The 21,101-nt window shown below is 46.7% G+C and overlaps 1 protein-coding gene across 3 annotated transcripts in view; it reads left to right on the top strand.

Moving 5' to 3' along the window:
• RGS12 (regulator of G protein signaling 12) overlaps nucleotides 1–21,101 on the top strand; it is an 881,248-nt gene that overhangs the window by 137,767 nt on the left and 722,380 nt on the right. For all 3 annotated transcript variants that reach the window (XM_085642496.1, XM_085642494.1, XM_085642495.1), the window contains exon 3: nucleotides 4,963–5,079. In XM_085642496.1, the coding sequence (XP_085498622.1) occupies nucleotides 4,963–5,079 (117 nt within the window). The remainder of the gene's footprint in view (nucleotides 1–4,962; nucleotides 5,080–21,101) is intronic.

The raw sequence follows: 21,101 nt of genomic DNA, 5'->3' as shown, positions 1-21,101 counted from the left end.
CTATCTACACACCCGCACACCTGTCTCCAGAGAGCCTAGTTGTGCAGGCATCCTGCTCAAAGCACGCTTCGGGGGCTTTCCCTCAGTCTCCTGCAGATAGGGAGTCCAAAAAGGTCGACCAGGCGGCTAAAAAGACTTTCTCTTCAGGAAGTATGGCACTAAAGTCTTCCAATGCCACGTGCTTGCTGGGTCGTTACATGCATGCCTTAATGGACTCAATGAAGTCTTTAGCCCCTAAGCTGCCTGAGGGTGATAAGGCGTCCTTCTTGGAGGTAGTTGCAGACACTCAGGCCGCTGCCAGACAGGTGATCCAATCATGGCTTGATACGGCAGATTCGGTGGCGAGGATAATGGGCTCATCCATAGCCGCAAGAAGGCAGGCGTGGCTCCGTTCATCTGGATTCTCCGCGGATGTTCAGGCCACATTAGTGCATTTGCCGTTTGATGGGCAGAAGTTATTTGGAGAAAAGGCAGACTCTGCCCTACAAAGATTTAAAGACAGCAGGTTAACGGCTAAGTCTTTGGGTCTGCAAGCACCTGCTAAGGGATCTGCTTTTAAAAAGTTTAGGGGTTTTGGAAGATCATCCTTTCGCTCCTTCCGACAGCCTCAGCAGCAACAGCAGCAGCAGCAACAGCAGAATCCCCTCTATAGGTCCTATAGAGGGAGACAAAGGGGTCGGAGAGGTTCTGGACGCAACCCCTCTTCTTCTTCCTCCTCCTCTGCTCCCAATGAGGCTTCAGGGAAGCAGCCCTAGATCCCCCATCCCGGATCATGTAAGACCTGTGGGGGGTCGGGTGTCCTACTTTCTACGGGGTTGGAAATCTGTTACGACAGACCTTTGGGTTTTGAACCTCGTAGAGACTGGGTACGCCCTTCCCTTTCGGGAGTTTCCTCCCCCTTACCCTCCTTGCCAAGGTTACTGCTCAGAGGACCATCTGCTTCTCCTGCAGAAAGAGGTTCTAGCTTTGCTTCAGAAGGGTGCAATAGAGGTGGTTCCGGAGCAGGAAAGGGTTCAGGGATGCTACTCCCGGTATTTCCTGATTCCCAAAAAGGACGGCAGATTGCGTCCGATACTGGACCTCAGAATCTTGAACTTTTACCTGAAACAGGAGAAATTCAAGATGCTGACCCTTGCGCAGGTTCTTTAAGCGTTGCAGCAAGGAGACTGGATGGTGTCGCTCGACTTGCAGGATGCATACTTTCATGTCCCAATCCTGAAGTCGCACAGGAAGTATCTCCGTTTTACGGTTGGGTCGCAACACTACCAGTTTGCGGTCCTCCCGTTTGGTCTTACTACCGCACCTCGAGTCTTCACAAAGGTGATGGCAGTGGTGGCTGCTCATCTCAGGAGGTCGGGGATTCCGGTTTTCCCCTACCTGGACGACTGGCTTCTGAAGGCAGAGTCCCTAGAGATGGTTACAGCGTCATCTGCAGGTAACATCTCAGCTGTTATTCGACTTGGGTTTTTCGATCAATGTGCCCAAATCTCACCTGGTGCCCTCTCAACGCAACCTGTTCATAGGGGCGGTACTGGACACTACTGTGTGTCGAGCATTTCCTCCTCCACAAAGAATTCTCGACATTCAGGAGATGGTCCTTTTAGTCCACAATGGAGCGGTTGTTCCAGTTCTGAAGGGCCTTCGCCTACTCTGTCTGCTCGCTTCCTGCATTCTGTTGGTCAACCATGCACGCTGGCACATGAGGGCGCTCCAGTGGTGCCTCAGCAAGCAGTGGTATCAGCACAACGGGGATCTCAGGGAGTCGATCAGGGTCTCCAGAGAAGCTGCAGCGGATCTATCTTGGTGGAGTGTGGAGGGCAATCTGTCGCAAGGAAAGCCCTTCCATCTGACTCAGTCGGTGGCCACAGTGATAATGGATGCCTCCACCCTAGGGTGGGGTGCTCATCTGGGGGATCTGGAGATCAAGGGTCTTTGGTCTCCAGAGGAAAGGTTGCTTCACATCAACCTTCTGGAATTGCGGGCGATTCGTTTGGCGCTCAAGGCCTTCCTCCCTTCCCTTCGCGGTCAGTCTGTTCAAGTCCTGACGGACAACACTACCGCGATGTGGTATGTCAACAAGCAGGGAGGAGTGGGGTCTCTTTGTCTATGCAGAGAGGCCCTGCGTCTATGGTCCTGGGCTCAGGACCATCAGATTTGTCTGATGGCAAATCATCTGGCCGGTGTGTTGAACGTACGTGCGGACAGTCTCAGTCGGCAGTTCTCCGCCGATCACGAGTGGAGGCTCCATCCGGAGGTGGTTCATCACGTCTTTCGGACGTGGGGGACACCTCGGGTGGACCTGTTCGCCACTCACGAGAATGCTCACTGCCCGTCATTCTGCAGTCTCCAGTATCCGCTGCAGGGAGCGTTGGGGACCGGTTTCAGTTGAGTTTGGGCTCACGACTCCTTTACGCGTTTCCTCCCATGCCCTTGATTCCTCGGGTTCTGAGGAAGATTCGCCACGACCGGGCCCAAGTCATATTGATCGCCCCGGATTGGCCGAGAAGGGTGTGGTACACAGATCTTCTCCACCTCTCCTCGTGCCCTCCGCTCCGTCTCCCTCTGAGGGCAGACCTCCTCTTGCAGTCGGAGGGGCAGGTTCTACACCCCCACCTCCAGAGCTTACACCTTCATGCCTGGAGATTGAACGGGGCAACCTGAGTTCTTTCTCTCTCCCGCCTGATGTGGTGGATGTTATTTTATCGGCCAGGCGACACTCCACCAAGTCCATTTACTCCTACAGGTGGTCGAAATTTGTTAAATGGTGTGGGGAGAGATCCATTGACCCTTTAAAAGCCCATCTTTCTAATGTGCTCCAGTTTGCTCTTTCCTTGGCTCAGCAGGGCTGTGCTGTGGCCACGGTCAAGGGGTATCTTTCGGCCTTATCGGCTTTTCTATGCCTTCCAGATCAACCGTCACTATTTAAATCTCCGGTTGTTCTGAGGTTTATCAAGGGCCTTACAAACATGTTTCCTCCCACTCCATTTGTAATGCCACAGTGGGACCTTAATCTTGTTTGAACTTGTCTGATGGGGTCTCCGTTTGAGCCTCTTCATAGTTGTCCTTTGAGGCTGTTGTCCTTTAAGACGGTCTTTCTTGTAGCCATAACCTCGGCAAGGAGGGTGAGTGAGCTTCAAGCTCTAAGTTCCAAACCTCCTTTTCTTACATTACATGCTGAAAGGATGGTTCTCAGAACCAGGGCTGCTTTCCTGCCAAAAGTTGTTACTCCGTTTCATTTGGGACAGTCTATTACTTTCCCTGTTTTTTATCCACCTCCTCATCCCTCCAAGGAGGAGGAAAGACTCCATCGCCTGGATCCAAAGAGGGCTGTGAGTTTTTATCTGGACAGGACTAAAGACTTTCGTCTAGATGATCAACTCTTCATTGGCTATGTTGGTCATTCGAAGGGAAGAGCGGTGCACAAGCGCACTTTATTGAGATGGATTATCCTTGCCATCAAGATCTGCTACGCCCTGGCTGGTAAGACTCCTCCTGAGGGTATTAGAGCTCATTCGACTAGAGTAAAATCATCCACATCTGCTTTGGCCAGGGGAGTTCCTGTGGCAGATATTTGTAAAGCCGCGACTTGGGCCTCCCTCCATACTTTTGCGAAGCATTATTGCTTGGACTCCGAGATGAGGAGGGAGGGCCACTTCCCGCGCTCTGTGTTGCAAGACTTTCTGGTATAGGAAGGTGGACACCCTCCTCCGGGAGTGGGGACTGCTGTGGGAATCTATTCACAAGGTGAGGAATCCACTGGCAGATGTATTCATCAGAAGAACAAGTTACTTACCTTCGGTAACGCTTTTTCTGGTGGATACAGTATCTGCCTGTGGATTCCTCACTGGCCCACCCGCCTCCCCGTTGTCCACCTTTGTATACCATGAAAGAGGTCTTGTTGAAATGTTTTTATACTTTCTTGTACATTTGTAGGAAATGCTTGTTTATTTAGCATTCCTTTTCTTTGTATGCTATGTATATGTGGTTGTTTATGGTATACTGTGTATACTTTGAGTCTGTCGTTGGTCCACCTGTTCGCCTCGGAGGCACGGAAAAAAGGGGTGGAACTGACGTCATCACGCCGACGTGGGCCTCTTATGGCTCCGGTGACGTCATACGGAGTCGCGAGCGGAGCTGATGCATTATGACGTCGCCCACGTCGACGTGGAGTGCTGGGGAAAAAAGTTCCGTGGAATGCTGGCGCAGGGGATATTCACAAGGTGAGGAATCCACAGGCAGATACTGTATCCACCAGAAAAAGCGTTACCGAAGGTAAGTAACTTGTTCTTCTGGCAGCTACAAACTCTTTAGTATGCATATTGCTTTTAGCTGAGTCAGGAAGTCAACTAAAATAGCGCAGGCAGGGAAAAAGACGAGCAGCAGGGATGGAAGAATTACAAAGCCAACAAAATGGATGCCATAACCAAGATGGCTTCAGCTCATGCTAACAGAAATTATTTCAGATTACCACACACTCAGCGCCCATCTTTGAGGATAAATTAGCATATTTATATTCGCACTTCTGATCATAGTTTCTGTCTTTATGATGGTTAACAAGTGTTTTGCACTCATTAGCTATTGCAAAAAAATAACCAGAAGGGGATTATTAAGTGAATATTTACCAGTATTGTGCATCATGTACTGTTCGTCAATGAATTCCCTAAATCTGTCACACTGTCGAGATAGTATTAAAGTTGAATGTGGTATACAAAAGGAATATACTCTTTAGACTTCTCAGATGCTGCTAAAACACATCTGTTCACCATTTCTACAAATGGTGTTCTCTGGTAGCAGTTGTGAACTTGAGCTACACTGTTATGAGTTTTCTTTTCACTTCGCGGAAAGGCACACAATCAACTGAATAATTGTTATTGCTAATGAACTTTTCTAAAAATGGTTTAACATTCTCTGTTATAATGGGTCAAAACGATTCCTTTACTTGCTATTCTGTTTTTACTTTAGAGCTCAAAGTTTGGACACCCAAGTGGAGCCACCCAAGCTCCAAAGCGCTCTTCTGTTAGAAGATCATTTGGAAGATCCAAACGGATTATCTCAACTTGCTCTCTAGATGATCTTGAAGTAAGTCAACACTTCAAAATTTACTTTTAAAAGTGCTCTGTATTGCTTTTTTTTTTTCTTCCCCTTTGTTAATGCCAGAATATACATGACCCCCCTAATATTTATCCTACATTGTGAATGTCAAATGATTACTTTTTATTGTTGGTGTTTAGTTCCTCTGGCCTGCACTGCCTTCCTTCTTTGCCGATCACTGTAGGTTTTCTTCAGCATTGATTTAGCGTGTGCTGATCTAGCGTGGGGAAATTGAGAGCAATGATTACATGAGAAACAGAAAGCAATAGAAGTTCAAAATGTTTTTTCCAGATGAAAATCCTGTTTACATACGCAGAAAACAGATTGTGTGGGAAGATGGGCAGTGTGACCAAGTAGGGTATGGAGTGTGAGCCAGCTCTCCATTACTCTGCTCCAGCCTGGCTTTTGAAGCACCCTAAAGGCATTGTTTCTCTCCATCTAACTTTTGGAGGGTAGGGAAAGGTATGATATGTCGACTGGTGGCTTGAAAGCAGCACAAGAGGAGCAAATGAAGCCAACTGGGCGGGTTCAAAGCAACAAGTAGCAGACAGAGACATTTCAGCATTTTCAAGGGCTGGTTGCTGAGACGGGAGCTCCACCTTCTGATTTCCCTGCATCCAGGCAGCAAGCTGGAGATTAGCAAGATAAAGAAGAAAGAGTCACCTGGAACATGTCTGAGCAGCAGCATCTGTTGGCTATTAGCCCTTTCTTGATGTCCCTCGTTCCCCTGCCCCTCTAGAACCATATATGAACATTCTTGTGTTGTTTCTTAAGTGAACGTTCCTGGCTTGTCAGTTACTCCTTGGTAAGCTGTGAAGTCTCCGTTAAGCATTTGGCTCCAATAAAGACGACGTTTCTTTCCTGCTTGAAGCGTTCTGCATGCTTTAATTACAACAGATTTTGGCGACGATTTCTCTAGCGCTGACCAGGAGAGCATTTTCAGCTTTATGCCCTGCTTCGCTGCAGTGCCGATCGGCGGAGCCCAACAGTGGACACTTCGGACCACGCCCAGCTTCGCGTTTGGTCTCATCGTTCCTGCCTCTCTCTGACCTCGTCGAGAGAAGACTGCGAACCTGCCGGAGGGAGGGGTGAGAGCGTCTATTTGGGTTTCCTCTCTGCCACCCATGACGTCCTCCTCAGCCAGCCTGTCTCTACCCACGTCACAACGCTCAGCGGCCATATTGGCTATAGGAGTTCGCACCTGCACGCCACAAAAGTAGTCGTTTCTGCCTTTCACGCACAACGCCATGACGCAGGACGCTTGGCGGCCACCTTCTGAGGAACTCACTGATCACACCAGACAAAAGCTTCACGTCTGTGAGTCCTGCCACCGGCTACCTGTTTCATCAGTATTGGCTTGTGCCCCAACGGTGACACGCACACCACAGGTATTCCGTTGTGTGTTGGATTTCTTCCACTAATATTGTGCGTTTCCTTGCACGCTTATCAGTGACACGCACACCTCTACAGTTGCCTGCGTGTCATCCTTCACTTCAGGTCATCCTCAAGTATATCTTCGGTGACCCACTCCCCTTATACCTCACGTTCCTCCCGGTGATGTGCACACTGCTCTTCAGCTTCACTCCACTGCAGGGTAATTAGACCCCAATTTTGGCTTTTACCCGTTTGCACTTCCTTCAGCCATGCCTGCACCACATGTCTCAGTTGTGCTACCTCCTCATTTTCTACAGCAAAACGTTCTTCCTCCCATACCTTGGGGAGATTGGGTCATCATTTTTTAAAACTACCTAGATGGACAAGAGTTTAGTTACAAGAGGAAAAAAGCATTATTACACAGTACCTTGGGTAAGGAGGGTCAGCGTATTTTTAGATACCTCCTGCAAGCCTTACAAGCAAATGGGGAACCCATGCCAGACGAATATAAGGAAGCTGTGTGTAGACTTGAAACTAGATATGCAAAAGAAGAAAACGTAGTCATGAATCACTTCAAATTCTATACCCACCACCAAAGAAGCGAAGAATCTATTGATGAGTTTGTAGCTAGGTCAAGAGAGCTTTCCATCAAGTGCAAATTCGGCGCCATGGCTGATGAATTAATAATTAATAAAAAATTCAGGAAAGGTTGTGGGCGGCCAAAAACCCATCCTTAAAAGTAGCCATTGATTTGGCCAAGGTTATAGAACAGTCCGAGTGTTGCATGAAGGAGCTACAGAAACGCAACCTCAGCCATGACATTGCCGAAATTTCTGAGAATTATGCTTGTGAAGGGAGTGAACAGGGGGATGACAACGCTAGTAGTGTAGCACTACTTAAAAACAAGGGCAAATTCAGTGACAAGAAAAGCACCAACACCAAAATTGCTGCAAAGTTCTGCTCCAGATGTGGTAGCAGTGGGCATGCATCTGACTCAGTCGGGTCGTTTAGGGCATTTCGTTAGGCTGTGTAAAACCAGAACACATGGTAGTGTAGCCCTTGTTCAAGACAGTGAAGCTTGGAAGAGGGAACAAAATGACAGGATACTTAGTGTTGATAATGAGGAAGAGCCTACCGACAACGATGGGAGGAGGAATAGACCTAGAGCCCTGTTCCTGGTAGATGGCAAAGAGGTTTCTATAATGGTAGACACTGGATCCAGGTACACCATTATCCCAAGGAAGATGTTTGAGCATGAGTGGGAGGGGAGACCATTACTGCCCAAAGATATCTCACCTGCTGGTTATCAGGGGGAATCCATAGACTTGTTAGGTTATTTCTAAAGAGACATTGTATTTTCCAACAGATCCACTAGAGGCAAGGTGTAAGTGTCTGAGAACGGGCCACCCATTTTGGGTTGGATCCACCAATATGACCTTCACATCATAGTGAACCCAAGGGCGCCATCGCAGGTCATGGTGGTAGATGAAGGGGGTCTGGAAGACATTCTCACAGAGGCTGGTGTGGTTTTTCGGGAAGGAATGGGACAGCTCAAAGGGTATGTCCATAAAATCATGTGGAGGGAGGACGCCATACCGATCCAGCACAAACTGAGGTGCATACCCTTAGTGGGAGGAATGAGGTGAAGTCCCTCATTAAGGAAATGTTGGATGGTGGGAAGATTGAGCTCTATAAGCTTCTTGTTGGGCATCTCTGGTAGTAATCACCAAGAATGCCGAAAGCAAACTTAGATTTTGTGTGGACTTAAGAACGCTGAATAAGTGCTTGGTCGCAGACACTTTTCCTTTACTCAGTATAGGCGAGCTAGTTTCCACATTAAAAGATGCCAGGTTTTTCTCTAAGCTAGATCTCAAAAGTGCTTACCACCAAATAAAATTGCACGAGGATTCCAAACACCTGACGGCGTTCATCACCACATAAGGTACATTTCAGTTCACACGTTTGCCTTTCGGTTTGTCGTCAGCTGCTAGTGTGTTTCAGTGCAGGTCACTGAAATTTTCAAGGGCTGTTTACTTTCAAGATGACATTCTCGTTTTTGGCAAAACTGTTGTTGAACACAACCAAGTTTTGAAGGCGCTACTGCACAGGATTGGAGAGGTGGGGCTTACCCTACGCAAAGAAAAATGCTCATTCCTGGAGTATTTGGGTTTCGAAATATCAGCGTTGGATTAAACCCAAGAAGAATTTGCCAAGCACCATTGAACTGGCCCGGCTCCTGTCGACAATTATTGTTTTAATGTATGATTTCTTTTATGGTGGTATCACTGCCGAATAAAGATTGTAGTATTATTATTATTATTATCGACAAGGATCAGTTGAGGTCTTTAATGGGCCTGATAGAGTACTATTCGAAGTTTGTACATGGATTTTCTGATAAGACGTTGTGTTTGAGGAAATAGCTTAAAAAAGTGGCAAAATTTGAGTGGGGGAAGCAGCATACCAACTGTTTTAATAACATAAAAAATAAAATCTGTTAGGCAAATGTCCTGGCACTGTTTGATATCAAATTCAAGTCCATCGTTATGGTTGATGCCAGTGCCACAAGTCTAGGGGCCATTCTCTCGCAGAAGCATAACAGGCGAGAGAAAACAATTGTGTTTGTGTCTAGGACGCTTACGTCCAGTGAGCAGAACTATTTGGTTATAGAAAGGGAGGCACTGTTGGCAGCTTGGAGTCGAATATTTTCGCACATATCTCTGGGGTACGAGGTTTTCACTTAAGACTGACCACAAGCCTTTGGTGAGAATCTTGTACTCTGGAGGTGCGGGTAAAGGGTCCGCGAGATTGGCTAGACTCGCGGCAAGACTTCAAGAATACCAGTATGAGTTTACACATATTCAGGGTTGGAGAAACCTTCAGGCAGATTGTCTCTGTATTGATAAATGGTTGATGGACCTCCAGTTTCTCACTCCATTGGGGATGGTGCGGTCGCTTCTGTGCAAGATGTGGTTGTGGTTGGAGAAGGAAACTTCAAGGCTGAGCAGTGGTGCAGAGAAATGGAGGCGTAGGAGGTTCTCAAGGCGGTAATTAATCTAGTTAATTTGGGTTCCAGACGAGAAAGTTGTGTGCTAGGGTCTGTGCGCCCCTTCATCAAGGTTCTAGAGGACTTGTATGTGTGCGAAGGTAAGGTCTTGATGAGAGGTGACAGGTTCGTTCCACCTTTTGTATTAAGGACAAAGTGACTGCCTCTCGCATATGACGGTCATTTGAGCCAAACGTTGACCCAAGGCCACCTCAAGGCAAATTTTTGGTGACCAGGCATGGATGAACAGGTGACTACCTGGGTTGAAAAATGCTCTGTGTGCAGGGAGGTTGAGAAGAGGCTTAAGGTGGGGTCAAAGGCTGAGATGGGTCACATCAGGGACCCAGGCAAGGCTTGGCACAGTATTTGTTTGGACTTTATTGGTCCCATGGACTAATTACCCTCTCTGGATAGGTTTGCCATCGTTGTGGTTGATGTCTTTTCCAAATGGTTAAGTGTGAAATTTGTGAGGGACATCACTACAGAGAGTACTATCACTTTTCTGAACAGTTTATTCCACTAAGAAGGTTTCCTGTCTGTCATCATCACTGACAATGGCACGCAATTACTTCGCGTGACATGCAAGCCTTTCTTGGCAAGTGTGGGGTTGTGCGTCATCGAACTTCTTCTTTTTTTAACATATTTTTATTGGTAGTTTTATGCATCATTCCACAAAAGAAAACATTGATATCTTATAATTTCTCTTACATGTGCATGTTATACAGCATTATTTTCTTTACAGCATGTAATTATATCACATTTGGCTTTCTCATAAGTTCTATGCGGTATTGTTCCATGTCATGCTGTCTGTTTATGCCCTAATAGGTTAGTTTTTAGGGGAGTGTCCTATTACAATCACAGAGTGTCCATCAAGTAATTTCCTGCATTATCCACATATACATTATATACATCTAATAAGGCAATAGCTTGCAGCGTTCTCTTATCATTAAAGTGCGTACCTCATTGATTCCAACTTTACTTAACTATAAAGGGGTGTGGAGGGAGAGAAGGAGGGATGGTGAGAGGGTAGGGAGGAGGGGGAGCTGCAATTAAATATTGTGCCCCTAATAGTTTATTAAAGGGCAAGGGGGGATGTTAAAGGCTTCCAGTATTTCCCTGTATTCAGCTGGTTGTATAAGCTATGTCTAAAGAACTCTCTAAGGGGGTATGTGTATCCTGTTTGGAGGGTGTTATCTAATGTCTGGTTGACTAGCATCTACTCCGTTTTGTACCTCCTCTATTCTGGTAAGAGAGGATCCTTCCTTCTCCTCTTCAGTGGTGCTTTCGCTCATATGCAGGTCATCATCACTACTCTGTTCTGGGTGTTCCCATGTTGTCAATATTTCAGCCCATAGTTCTGCTATTGGGCGAATTCTGATCTCCCTAGCTTCTTCCCTGATCAATGCCCGTTCTGCTCTAGCCCACTGCATCACTTCCGTTTTCCATGCCATCACAGCTGGTCCTGTCGCTAATTTCCATTCTATAGCAATTCTCCGCTTTGTCCGGCCAGCGCCATGTCTATGAACCTGGTTCCCACTTTTTTCGCTCTAGGTCTTGTGTATAATCCCAATATACAGGACTCTAGTGATCGAGGGGGGAGTTTGTTCCAGTGCCATGCGTAGGGTCTGTAGCATTCCTGTTCAATATACCTGCATTTGCAGGCGGTCCAATATCCTATTTGTAATCCCCGCGCCCATGTGTCCGCACCTAGGGCAAGTTCGATGCTCTCCTCCATATGTGACCTGTAGTCTATGTGGTGCCATATAGGTCATATGTACATAATTGTATTGGGTGTACTTTAGTCTAGTGTTTCTAGATTTTTTTCTTTCAGTGTAGCCAGGATTTTTTGCCATTGCGAGTCTGTCAAGTCTCGGGCAAGTGCTTTTTCCCATTTGTTCCTTAGCGTGACGAGTGGGCATTTGGTCATTTCTGCTATGGATCGAAAGAACCAGGTCACCAAGTGCTTTGTGGCCCCCATTGACATCAGTAGTTGCAGCGTATTATGTGTCGGGAGTTCCATCACTCCTTTATACCATTGGTCTTGAAATGTGCGCGACAGCGCTTTGTAACTAAGAAATCGACCGAGGGGCAAATGATGAGAGTCCATCAGGTCTTCCATAGGGAGTAATGTACCTTGCAGGTAGCAGCCCCCACCGTGTGTATACCCACTTCCGTACAAGCTGCCAATTTTCTTTGGGTGAAATAAGTGAGAGGTTCGCCATGTGGTAGACCTGTTAAGGGCAACGATGGGGCATATAATGTTACTCACCTGTTTTTTTTGTACACCCTTATGCCAGCACTTCAGGGCCGTGTCAAGTAATATGCCCGGCTTAGGGATCACAATGGAGTTATTTAATAGCTTGCACATGAATAGGTCTATTTGCATTGTTTTCCCTGATTGCTGTAGTGCTTCTTGGTTTACCCCGTCCAGCCACTGTGTTAGCCACTGGATCTGGGACACCAGAAAATACAACTCAAAGTTTGGAACTCCAAGACCCCCATCGTCCATTGGGCGTCTGAGTGTCATTAAAGACACTCTATGTCTGCCCCCATCCCATATTAAATCCAGTAGCAGTGTGTCTATTTGCTTGAACCAAGATGTCGGTATACATATAGGCATAATGGCAAAATAATAAAGAAGTCTCTGTAGCATTACCATTTTTGAGATCGCTATTCTGGCCATAATGGGCATCTCAGTGACCTCCAGAAGGGTACACATCCCCTCAAGGTGCACAAGGCTCCTCCCAAATAACTGTCTCCTAATTCCTCTATTGCATGGAATGCTTGTATTCCTAAGTATTTAAAGGATACCGGGGACCAATTCAGGTCTGATGGGAGCCCTATGAGTTTCTCCAGTCCTTTACATAGTGGAAATATGTGTTTTGGATGGGTTTACCCATAGCCCAGAAACTGCTGCGTATTGTTTTAATTGTGTCACAGCTTGGGGAATGCCCGTCAGTCCACCTCTAAAATAGAGGAGCATATAGTGACATAATATGCTCTCGGCCTTCTACTTCCATTCCCCAGCCCCTGCCCTTCTCTCTAAATTGTGCAGCTAAGGGTTCAATCGCTAAGGCGAACAGGACAGGGGAAAGGGGACACCCCTGCCTAGTGCCCTTATGTATATCATATTGTGGCGAAAGTGTGGTTCCAGCTCTAACTCTCGCAGTCGGGGCATTATACAATAGCCTGACCCACTTAATCCAGTCGTCGCCTAAGCCCATTCGTTTCATTACCAAGAGTAAAAAAAAAATCTCACTGTGTTGAAGGCTTTCTCTGCATTGCTCTTTAGTCAGCCTGCATTGTTGGGTGATACATGATGTGATAGTCTCCTGAGGTTGTGTGAGGTACTATGTGTGGGTATAAACCCATTCTGGTCTATGTGTACTAGACCCTTCATGTGGGGGAGAAGCCTAAGGGCCAACACCTTGCTCAAGATCTTAAAGTCTATGTGTAGCATGGATAGAGGACGATAATCAGTTACTTTCGGATCCTGCTCTTTGCCTTTTGGCTCGGGGTATTACTACTGCATCTCTAGTTGACTCAGGGAGCAAGCCTATTTCCAAGCCTCTGGCTATACCTTCTCGAGGTGTGGCGCTAGCACCCCCAAGTATGTTTTGTAAAATTCAGCCGGTATTCCATCTGGGCCTGGCGTTTTGCCTGTTGCTAACCCTATTACCGCAGCGCAAATCTCTTGTATGGTAATAAAGGCCCCTAGTGTCTCATGATGTTCCTCCTGTAGTTGCTTTATCGGTATTTGCATCAGGTAATTATTTAGTATTTCCTCAGTAAGGTGAGAGGGGGCTCCATATAATGTCTTATAGTAATTGCAGAATTCTTGATTAATCAGCGTGGGGGAGTAAATGGGCTGTCCGCCGTGTGTGTATATCCTAGTAATGGGAGGGCTCCTAGACTTGTTTTTTATGAGACATGCCAGCATTCTACCTGCCTTTCCCCCTTCCTCATGCATCTTCGTGATGTAATGCTTACGGTTGTGAGTCCTCAACTTCAATAGTGTGATATGGTACTGCTTTCTTGCTGCTTGGGCTTCTGCTGTTGTTTCCTGGTTACCTCCTACTGCATTGTCCAGTACACATAGTTTCTGTTCTATCATGTGTAATTCTTTGCTTAATTCCGCTAAAGCTCCTATTGATTGGCTAATGCCTTGCCCTCTCACCACCACTTTGAATGCCTCCCACTCCACCGATTGTGTGGGTGCAGTCCCTTGATTATTAGTGAAGTAGTTTGAAATAGTTTCCACTAAGGAGTTTCGGTAATGTATCTCCCAGTACTGTTGGATCCAGGTGCCATGTGGGAGCTAGCTGTCTCTCTCCTATTGGGGTGTAGCGTAGTAGTACTGGGCTATGGTCAGAAATGGCTCTTCCCAGATATTGTGTGTGTTACTGTCTTTGATATATTGTGGGAACATACAAACCGGTCTATTCTGGTGTGTAAATTGTGCACTGCTGAGTTGTATGAATATGTGCGATCCACCTCATGGCGCATTCTCCACACATCTAGCAACCCCCAATTCGCAAGCCATTCCTGCCATTGAGTCGCCAGTTTCCTCATACACCTAGAAAGGTCCTTCCCTCCCCTGAAGGGGACAGTGATGTCTTGTGCACAATTAAAATCCCCTCCTAGCAAGAATGTATCAGGTGAAAAAACTGCCAAGTGTGTGGACAGCATACGGAGGTAGCTCAGCTGCTCTTGATTAGGGGTGTAGATACTGCCTAAGGTAATTTCTTTACCATAGAGTCTGCCCTCAACCAGAACATATTGTCCTTCTTTGTCGCTGATTAAGTGTATTAGTTTGAATGGTGTCCCTGCTCTTATCCAGATTAATGTACCTGTGGCGTACGCTGAGTAGGACGTTGCGTAGAGTTGACCTCTCCATCTTCGTCTTAACCTATATATTTCGGGCCCCATTAGGTGTGTTTCCTCGAACAGGGTGATTTGGGCTCCCCTACTACCTGTAAAATATCTATGGAAATTGTTTCTCTGAAGTGAAGATCCCATTCTCTTAACATTCCAAGAAATAACTGCTACCCCTTTTGTGAAGTTAGGTGTGTTCGCCATACGCATTTGTCAGGGCTCCACACCCGTCCATGTTCCCTCCTCCCTCCTGTATCAGCCCACGGGCTGGACTCGCGTCCTCTCCATAAGATAGGATGTGGTAGGGGAAAAGGGAGAAGGAAAGAAGGGAAAGGGTAAGAAATAACTAAACGCCAACATCAACTCCCATATCCAAAGGTAGCAAAGCAATGGCCTGCCGTCCAAACTGCACGTAACAACCATGTGATATCCGAATATCTCTTCTGGTCAGCCTGTGTGGGCTTTACCAGCGGGGGTGTGCCTTGTTATGCTGTCTAGCCTCCAGACATGCTGCGACAGCCCACTATCTGTCATGTAGGCTCAAGAATCTTGACTTAAGTATAATCCTTTTTAGAGTGAGAGATGGTTCCACTCCTCCTTTGCAGTCCCAGCCACTAGCTGTTCACCCGCCTTTGAGAAGGGTTCAGCCTCACATAGTCCTTTGCCCAGCACCTGACTATTTGTACCCAAGGCAGTTCATACGAATTAAAGGATATCAAACTATGTGGTCTGCAGTCTGTGGTGTCACTTCAGGTAATCTATTCTCCTCGTTCCCAGAGGTGGTCAGGTCTGTTCTCACTGATTTACATTCCGATGACGAGTCTTTTTGGATGCATGTTGGGACCCTCCTATCTCAGCAACCGCTTGCAGCGCCGCCGCTCTTTTCATTTCAGTCTGCGAGGCTGATCGACCATTTCCCGCACCAGTTAACAGCTTTCTGTGGAAGCGCCCTCTCCTTCTCTTTCATTGAGGCATTGCTTTCGAGCGTACCTTTAGTGGAATCACTCCCGCTTTGTGATCTTCTAGCCATGACCTGGCCAGGTCTGGAGAGTCGCAAAAATGGGTTGAGCCATCCATGGTTATTCTGAATTTCGACGGGTACGTTGGGGAGTATTGTATTCCCTGGTCTCTAAGCGCTCTCTTGACTTCCCCATACGAGGCTCTCCTTGCCTGTACTGCTGCTGTGGAGTCCGGATATATAGAGACTTTTTGGTTTTCTACTTTAAACGGGCCTTTTGTGTGAGCCTGCTTTAGTATGATATCACAGTCTCTATTGTGCAGAAATCTGGCCACTACAGGCGGTCTGCCAGGTGCGAGTGGTCTGGAAGGAACTCTGTGCACCCTTTCAAGCGCAAAGAAAGGAGTTGGAGCCTCAGTGGCTACTTCTGACTTTATCCAGTTCTCGAAGTATTCCACCATGTGTCCCGCTTCCACGCCTTCCGGAAGGCCCACCACTCTTATATTGTTACTCCTGCCTCTTACGCGCGCTTTTCCAGGATATCCACTCTGTCTCGAAGTTCCAGTACAATTTGGTATATTCTCACACATTCCGGCTGCACGTCTTCAATCTTGTGCTCCACTCCTTTTACGCAATCTGCCAATTTTTTATGTTCTGTTTGAAGCAAACCCCGTCCCACAGACACTACCCCTATGTCTTGCTTGGTCAACTTGGTATCATCTGTGCGAGGCCCGCTTCTTGTCTTGTAACAAGCCAGATTATGTTCTTACTTTGTGCAAGCTTCAATTGGGTAACACATTCCTGCATGACTTTGGTACTTGTAATCAATGACTGAGGCCCAACTCGTTCACCAGAAACATACATGAACAATTCTTCAGTATTTGTGGTGGTCAGTGTGCTTTGCTTTTGTTTCAAAATGCTTGGAAGGGGAGCTTTAAAAGGTTGTGGTCCAAACAACTTGGGCTGCACAGCTATACTGTTGACTCAATGAGTTGTCCCCTTACCAGCAAGAGTCTGTTCCAGCCTATCAAAGTGATCCCATGCTAGATTAGTGAAGCCATGAGGCTGAACGTTGGCTGGAAGAACAATTTGCTCATTTGAGGTAGCAGAAAGTTTCTGAAGACACAACGCAGTATCATTTTCTTCCAGTTGTGAGGATGAAATCCCATGACCAAGTTTTTTTAGAGTGCAAATGATTTCAAAACTGCCTGTCAGCGTTTTTATGGTGTATGGGAGCAACAATTGCTTTGGGGGTTTCTGCTGGCCATTTGTCACTGCATATATAATGTCCTGACTGAATGATTGCATAATAAGGCGACACCTTTTTGGATGGCTTTGTATTTTCTGGATCTCCAGTCAGAAGTCCTAATAGGAACTATTTAAGGTAATCGGGCACTGTAAGTTAATCTTTATCAACTTCTGATGCATGCTATGGCCATGGTGTTGATGTCAAGTTTGTTTTAATCATTGTTCTTATGTGCGATGATGTTCGATTAATGACCTTGTTCATATATACCTTTAAAACTGATAATTCTCTTTCCAAACTCTGTTTTTCTCTTACAACGTCCTGTAGCATGATACCATAAGGTTGGAGCATTCATTTTCCTTGGTTGTCTGGGAATATGTGGAGGCTGTCACCGAACTTGAAGTCCAATTTTCTTATAGTAAACTTCTTGGTTGATTCGTCCATTCCCTGTATTCCTCTGCTTGTTGTGAGGGTTTCAGGCCTTTCAGTGAGAGTTGTCACATGTATTACCTCTTTGTTAGGAACAATCACAGTTCTAATGTATTGAAATAGTTTCATCGTATGCTTCATCTCTCATATTTTTTGTTGTGGTCGATTTGATTGCATGATCTTCCTCCTTTGCTTTAATCCTTGTATAGTTCCTATAACAAGATGCATGGCTTCTGCAACCACGATGTTCCTACTACAATCTGCGAGGATCCTTGAGTTGCAATTACTGGTTGCACACTCTCAAAGCCTTTTGTCAACTCTAAGCTCTGTGGCCTTGATTAATTTCCCACGCGTTGATTTTCCCTTGTAGCATTTTATCTTTCCACAAAATATACATTCTTCAGCATACATGTTTGACTTTAATGATGTTCTTTTGTTTAAGCGTTTACTCGTGCACTCACTCGTTCCAGCATCATCACTGACACTTGCTATAGCTTTTCGCTTAAAAGTCTGTAAATCTCTCTTCATAGTAAGCAGGCTCCTGCACTTCCTGTGGTAAAATACTTGTGGAACTGTGTTGCTTTCAACATTTCTCACAGTGGAATGTGATTCCTTACTTGAGCTGCCTCTAACAAAGTTTTCAATGATGAGTAGTCCTGCGGGCATGTCATCATAAATCCATATTGAACATTTGACAATAAATGAATTATGCACTGGGACAGGATGTGCTTGTTTCCGTCTTCATGATGCTGCGTGGTCATTTGCCACCAGCTCTGGAAAAATTAATTAATTAAAATGTTTATAAACTTGACTTGGTGTACTTTTTTTTTTTGTATAATTTATTTTTATTTACATTTTATACAAATACAAAACACTTCATCAACTGAACGGGCCAGTTTGTTGTTACAGTAATTCCAAAAAATGGCTTTGGTTGCAGTACATACATTGACATATGTTACAGTCGTTGATCTCGTGTCGCTTACATCTTTAATCCATTGACACACTAATTACATAAATCTTGACTGCTCATAGACCACAGGATACAAGCCCAAAACCACATCCCACTATTCTGAAGCCTGCGGATTTCCAGTCTGTTCCGCATCAGCAACTTCATTCTGTCCCCGAACCCATGTCAGGAATGGTTCCCAGATATCACAAGATCGAGAAGTGGTGGTGGGGGGGGAGTGGGGGGGGTTCGAGCTCCCAAAAGACAGTTAATTGTGTATGCCCGTAGGTGACGTCCGCTATCCAACCCCCGCAAGATGGTGCCCTCGTCCTACCCCAGTGTAGCGCAATTTGGCGTTTAGCATATAATAAAAGCAGAGCATGCAATTTAAGCAACTTGGGCAGGGTGTCTTTAACATATCCCAATAAGTCAAGGACTGGGGATGGGACCTCGGATCTTCCAACAATTTGGCTCACTGTGGTGAAAACTTTGGTCCAATAGTCCGCTATCACCGGACAGTCCCACGCTATGTGCAAGAACGAAGCAGGGAAAAATCCGCAGCGCCAACAGCTCTCATGCTCTCTAAGCCCCATGCGATGCAGTCTCGTAACAAGTTTGCGAGGGGAGTGGGACTTCAGCAGGTTTTCTAACGCTGACAAAGTCGGAGGGGCGGCAGGGAAGTTCCCACAGAGGGCTCGACAAGCCGTTCGTAGCTTTTGATATAAAAACAGCTCGGAGAAGGATACCGTCCGGTCCCCGTCCGCAGTCGGAGGTGGTCTGATTTCGTCATCAGGGAACAAATCAGTAAAGGTGTGGAGGCGCATAGTCTGTGCTAACCCCTTACTGATTCCATCCCCTATACAGGGCATCATTGGGTTCTGAGCCAGCGGGATCGAGGGAGCATACAGCACAGGGATTCCCGCCCGCCTGCGCAGCTCCTCCCAAGCCCAGCGCAGCGTTCCGGCAGAGTCTATATCTCCACGTGGGCGCCTCGACGGTTTATAAATGGCTACTTTGAGCGGAACTGGTGCAACTGCATCGAGCTCTACAGCCACGTGAGGCTGGAAGGGCGTTTGGTGCACCCAGAAATGCAGAAAGTGTGCCTGTGCGCAGAGCGCATAAAGGTGCATATCCGGCGCTCCCAGTCCCCCCTGACGCAGCGGATGTGTTAACATATCCCAGGGCACCCTGGCCTGTTCACCCGCCCATGCCAGGGAGATGAGTTGTGACTTGAGAGTATTAAAAAAATGTAACGTGAGCGGGATCGGAATATTGACGAATAGATCTAAAACCTTGGGCAAAATGACCATTTTTGCTAAAGCTATTCTCCCAGTCAGGGACAGCGGCAATTTTGACCATATCTTAACTTTTTCTTCCAGCCATACCACAGCCTGCCCATAGTTCAGATTCAATACCTCTTGAGTATCCCGACTAATCCATATGCCCAAATATTTGACCTCCTCCGCTTCCCATTTTAAAGGGTATTCAGAGTGCACCTGAGGCGTACCTTCCGTCAGGGGAAATATCACTGATATTGCCCAATTGACAACAATGCTGGCCAGGCCACCAAATCTTATAAACTCCCTCAAAATTGGATCTAGATTCTCCCCTGGATTGACGAGATGGAGGGTTACGTCGTCAGCATATAGGGAGATAAGCAGGCTTCTGGTACTAAATCCTATACCTCGTGCCGTGTGGTGCTGCTGGATACAGGCAGCCAGGGGTTCCATTGCGATCGCAAACAGGAGTGGGGATAAAGGGCAGCCCTGTCTGGTACCACGAGATATAGGGAAGGGATCTGACAACAGCCCGTTCACCTTGATTCGGACTCTGGGCAGGGTGTATGGTAGTCATATGCTGTTAATGAAGAGTGGAATGAACCCCATCCGACCCAGTATAGCAAAGAGATATGGCCATTCAAGTGTGTCGAACGCTTTGGTGGCATCTAAGAACACCACCGCAGCGCGACCCTCTGGGTGCAGATCGTGTAAGACGGAGAAAATAGTTTGTAAGTTATGGGAGGTGGACCTACCCGGGATGAACCCTGATTGATCTGGTAGTGCAATCATGGGGAGAAGCGTCTGCAGCCGATTCGCGAGCAACTTGGCTAGGATTTTGACATCCACATTTATCATCGACAGTGGTCTATACGAATCAATCTCCGATTCTGGTTTTCCGGGCTTCAACAAGGTGATAATCACCGCTTCCCTCATGGAGTCAGGTAACATTTCCCCCCCCCCCCTCCCCCCCCCCCCCCTAGAGCTTCCTCATACACAACCTAGGCGCCAATTCCTCAACATATGTTTTATAGAAGGATGTGGTCAGACCATCAGGTCCAGGGGTCTTATCAAGCAGCAAGCTTTTTATTACCTGGGCAACATTTTCAGCAGTGAATGAGAGATCCATATATTCTCTGTGAGTGTTATTGAACCAGGCCAGCGCAATCGAGTCCAGGAATGACTGCAGCCCTTCGGGGCACGTATCTTGTGTGGCAGTATAGAGTTGAGAGTAAAAGGTGGAAAAGGCATTTAGGATTTCTACCTGGCCTCTAACAGTGTCTGGTGCGGTGTATACTTCATGGATAAACGTCGTGGATCTAGGTGGTCTGATCATTCCCGCTAATGTGCGTCCCGGCCTGTCCCACTCTCTGTATCGCCTTGGCTCCGCATACTTCCCAAGGAACTTAAGTTCCCGCTGCGCCTCCTCGGTGAAGTCCAGTAGCTTGATCTTCAAGAGGCCAAGTACAGTTGGATCATTGGTGGAATAAAATCTCCCCTCAAGTTCTTTAATTTGAGTCTCCAGTGATGTAATCGTGCCCCTAAGTGCCTTCAACACTTCTACCTGTCTGGCGATACACTGGCCCCTTATCACAACTTTAAATGCCTCCCAAAGGGAAGCCTCAGTGGCTACCGACCCTGTGTTCAAAGCTTAGTACTCGGTGATATCCATCCGTATATCTTCTTTAAAGGCTTCATCAAGTTGGGCATATGGCGGAAGACGCCAGGTGAAGGCGCGCTGTGTTGAATTTGGAACGACCAGTTTCAACAAGTAGGGAGCATGATCTGACAATGAGCGCGGCAAGTGTGCGATATCAACAGTCCAGGAGGCTATATCTCTAGATACTAGCCAGAAGTCCAAG

Source organism: Triturus cristatus, chromosome 2_2, assembly GCF_964204655.1.
Source record: "Triturus cristatus chromosome 2_2, aTriCri1.1, whole genome shotgun sequence".
NCBI lineage: Eukaryota > Metazoa > Chordata > Amphibia > Caudata > Salamandridae > Triturus > Triturus cristatus.
The sequence above is the reverse complement of the archived record's forward strand: the minus strand, read 5'-3'. Positions and strand labels throughout refer to the sequence as shown.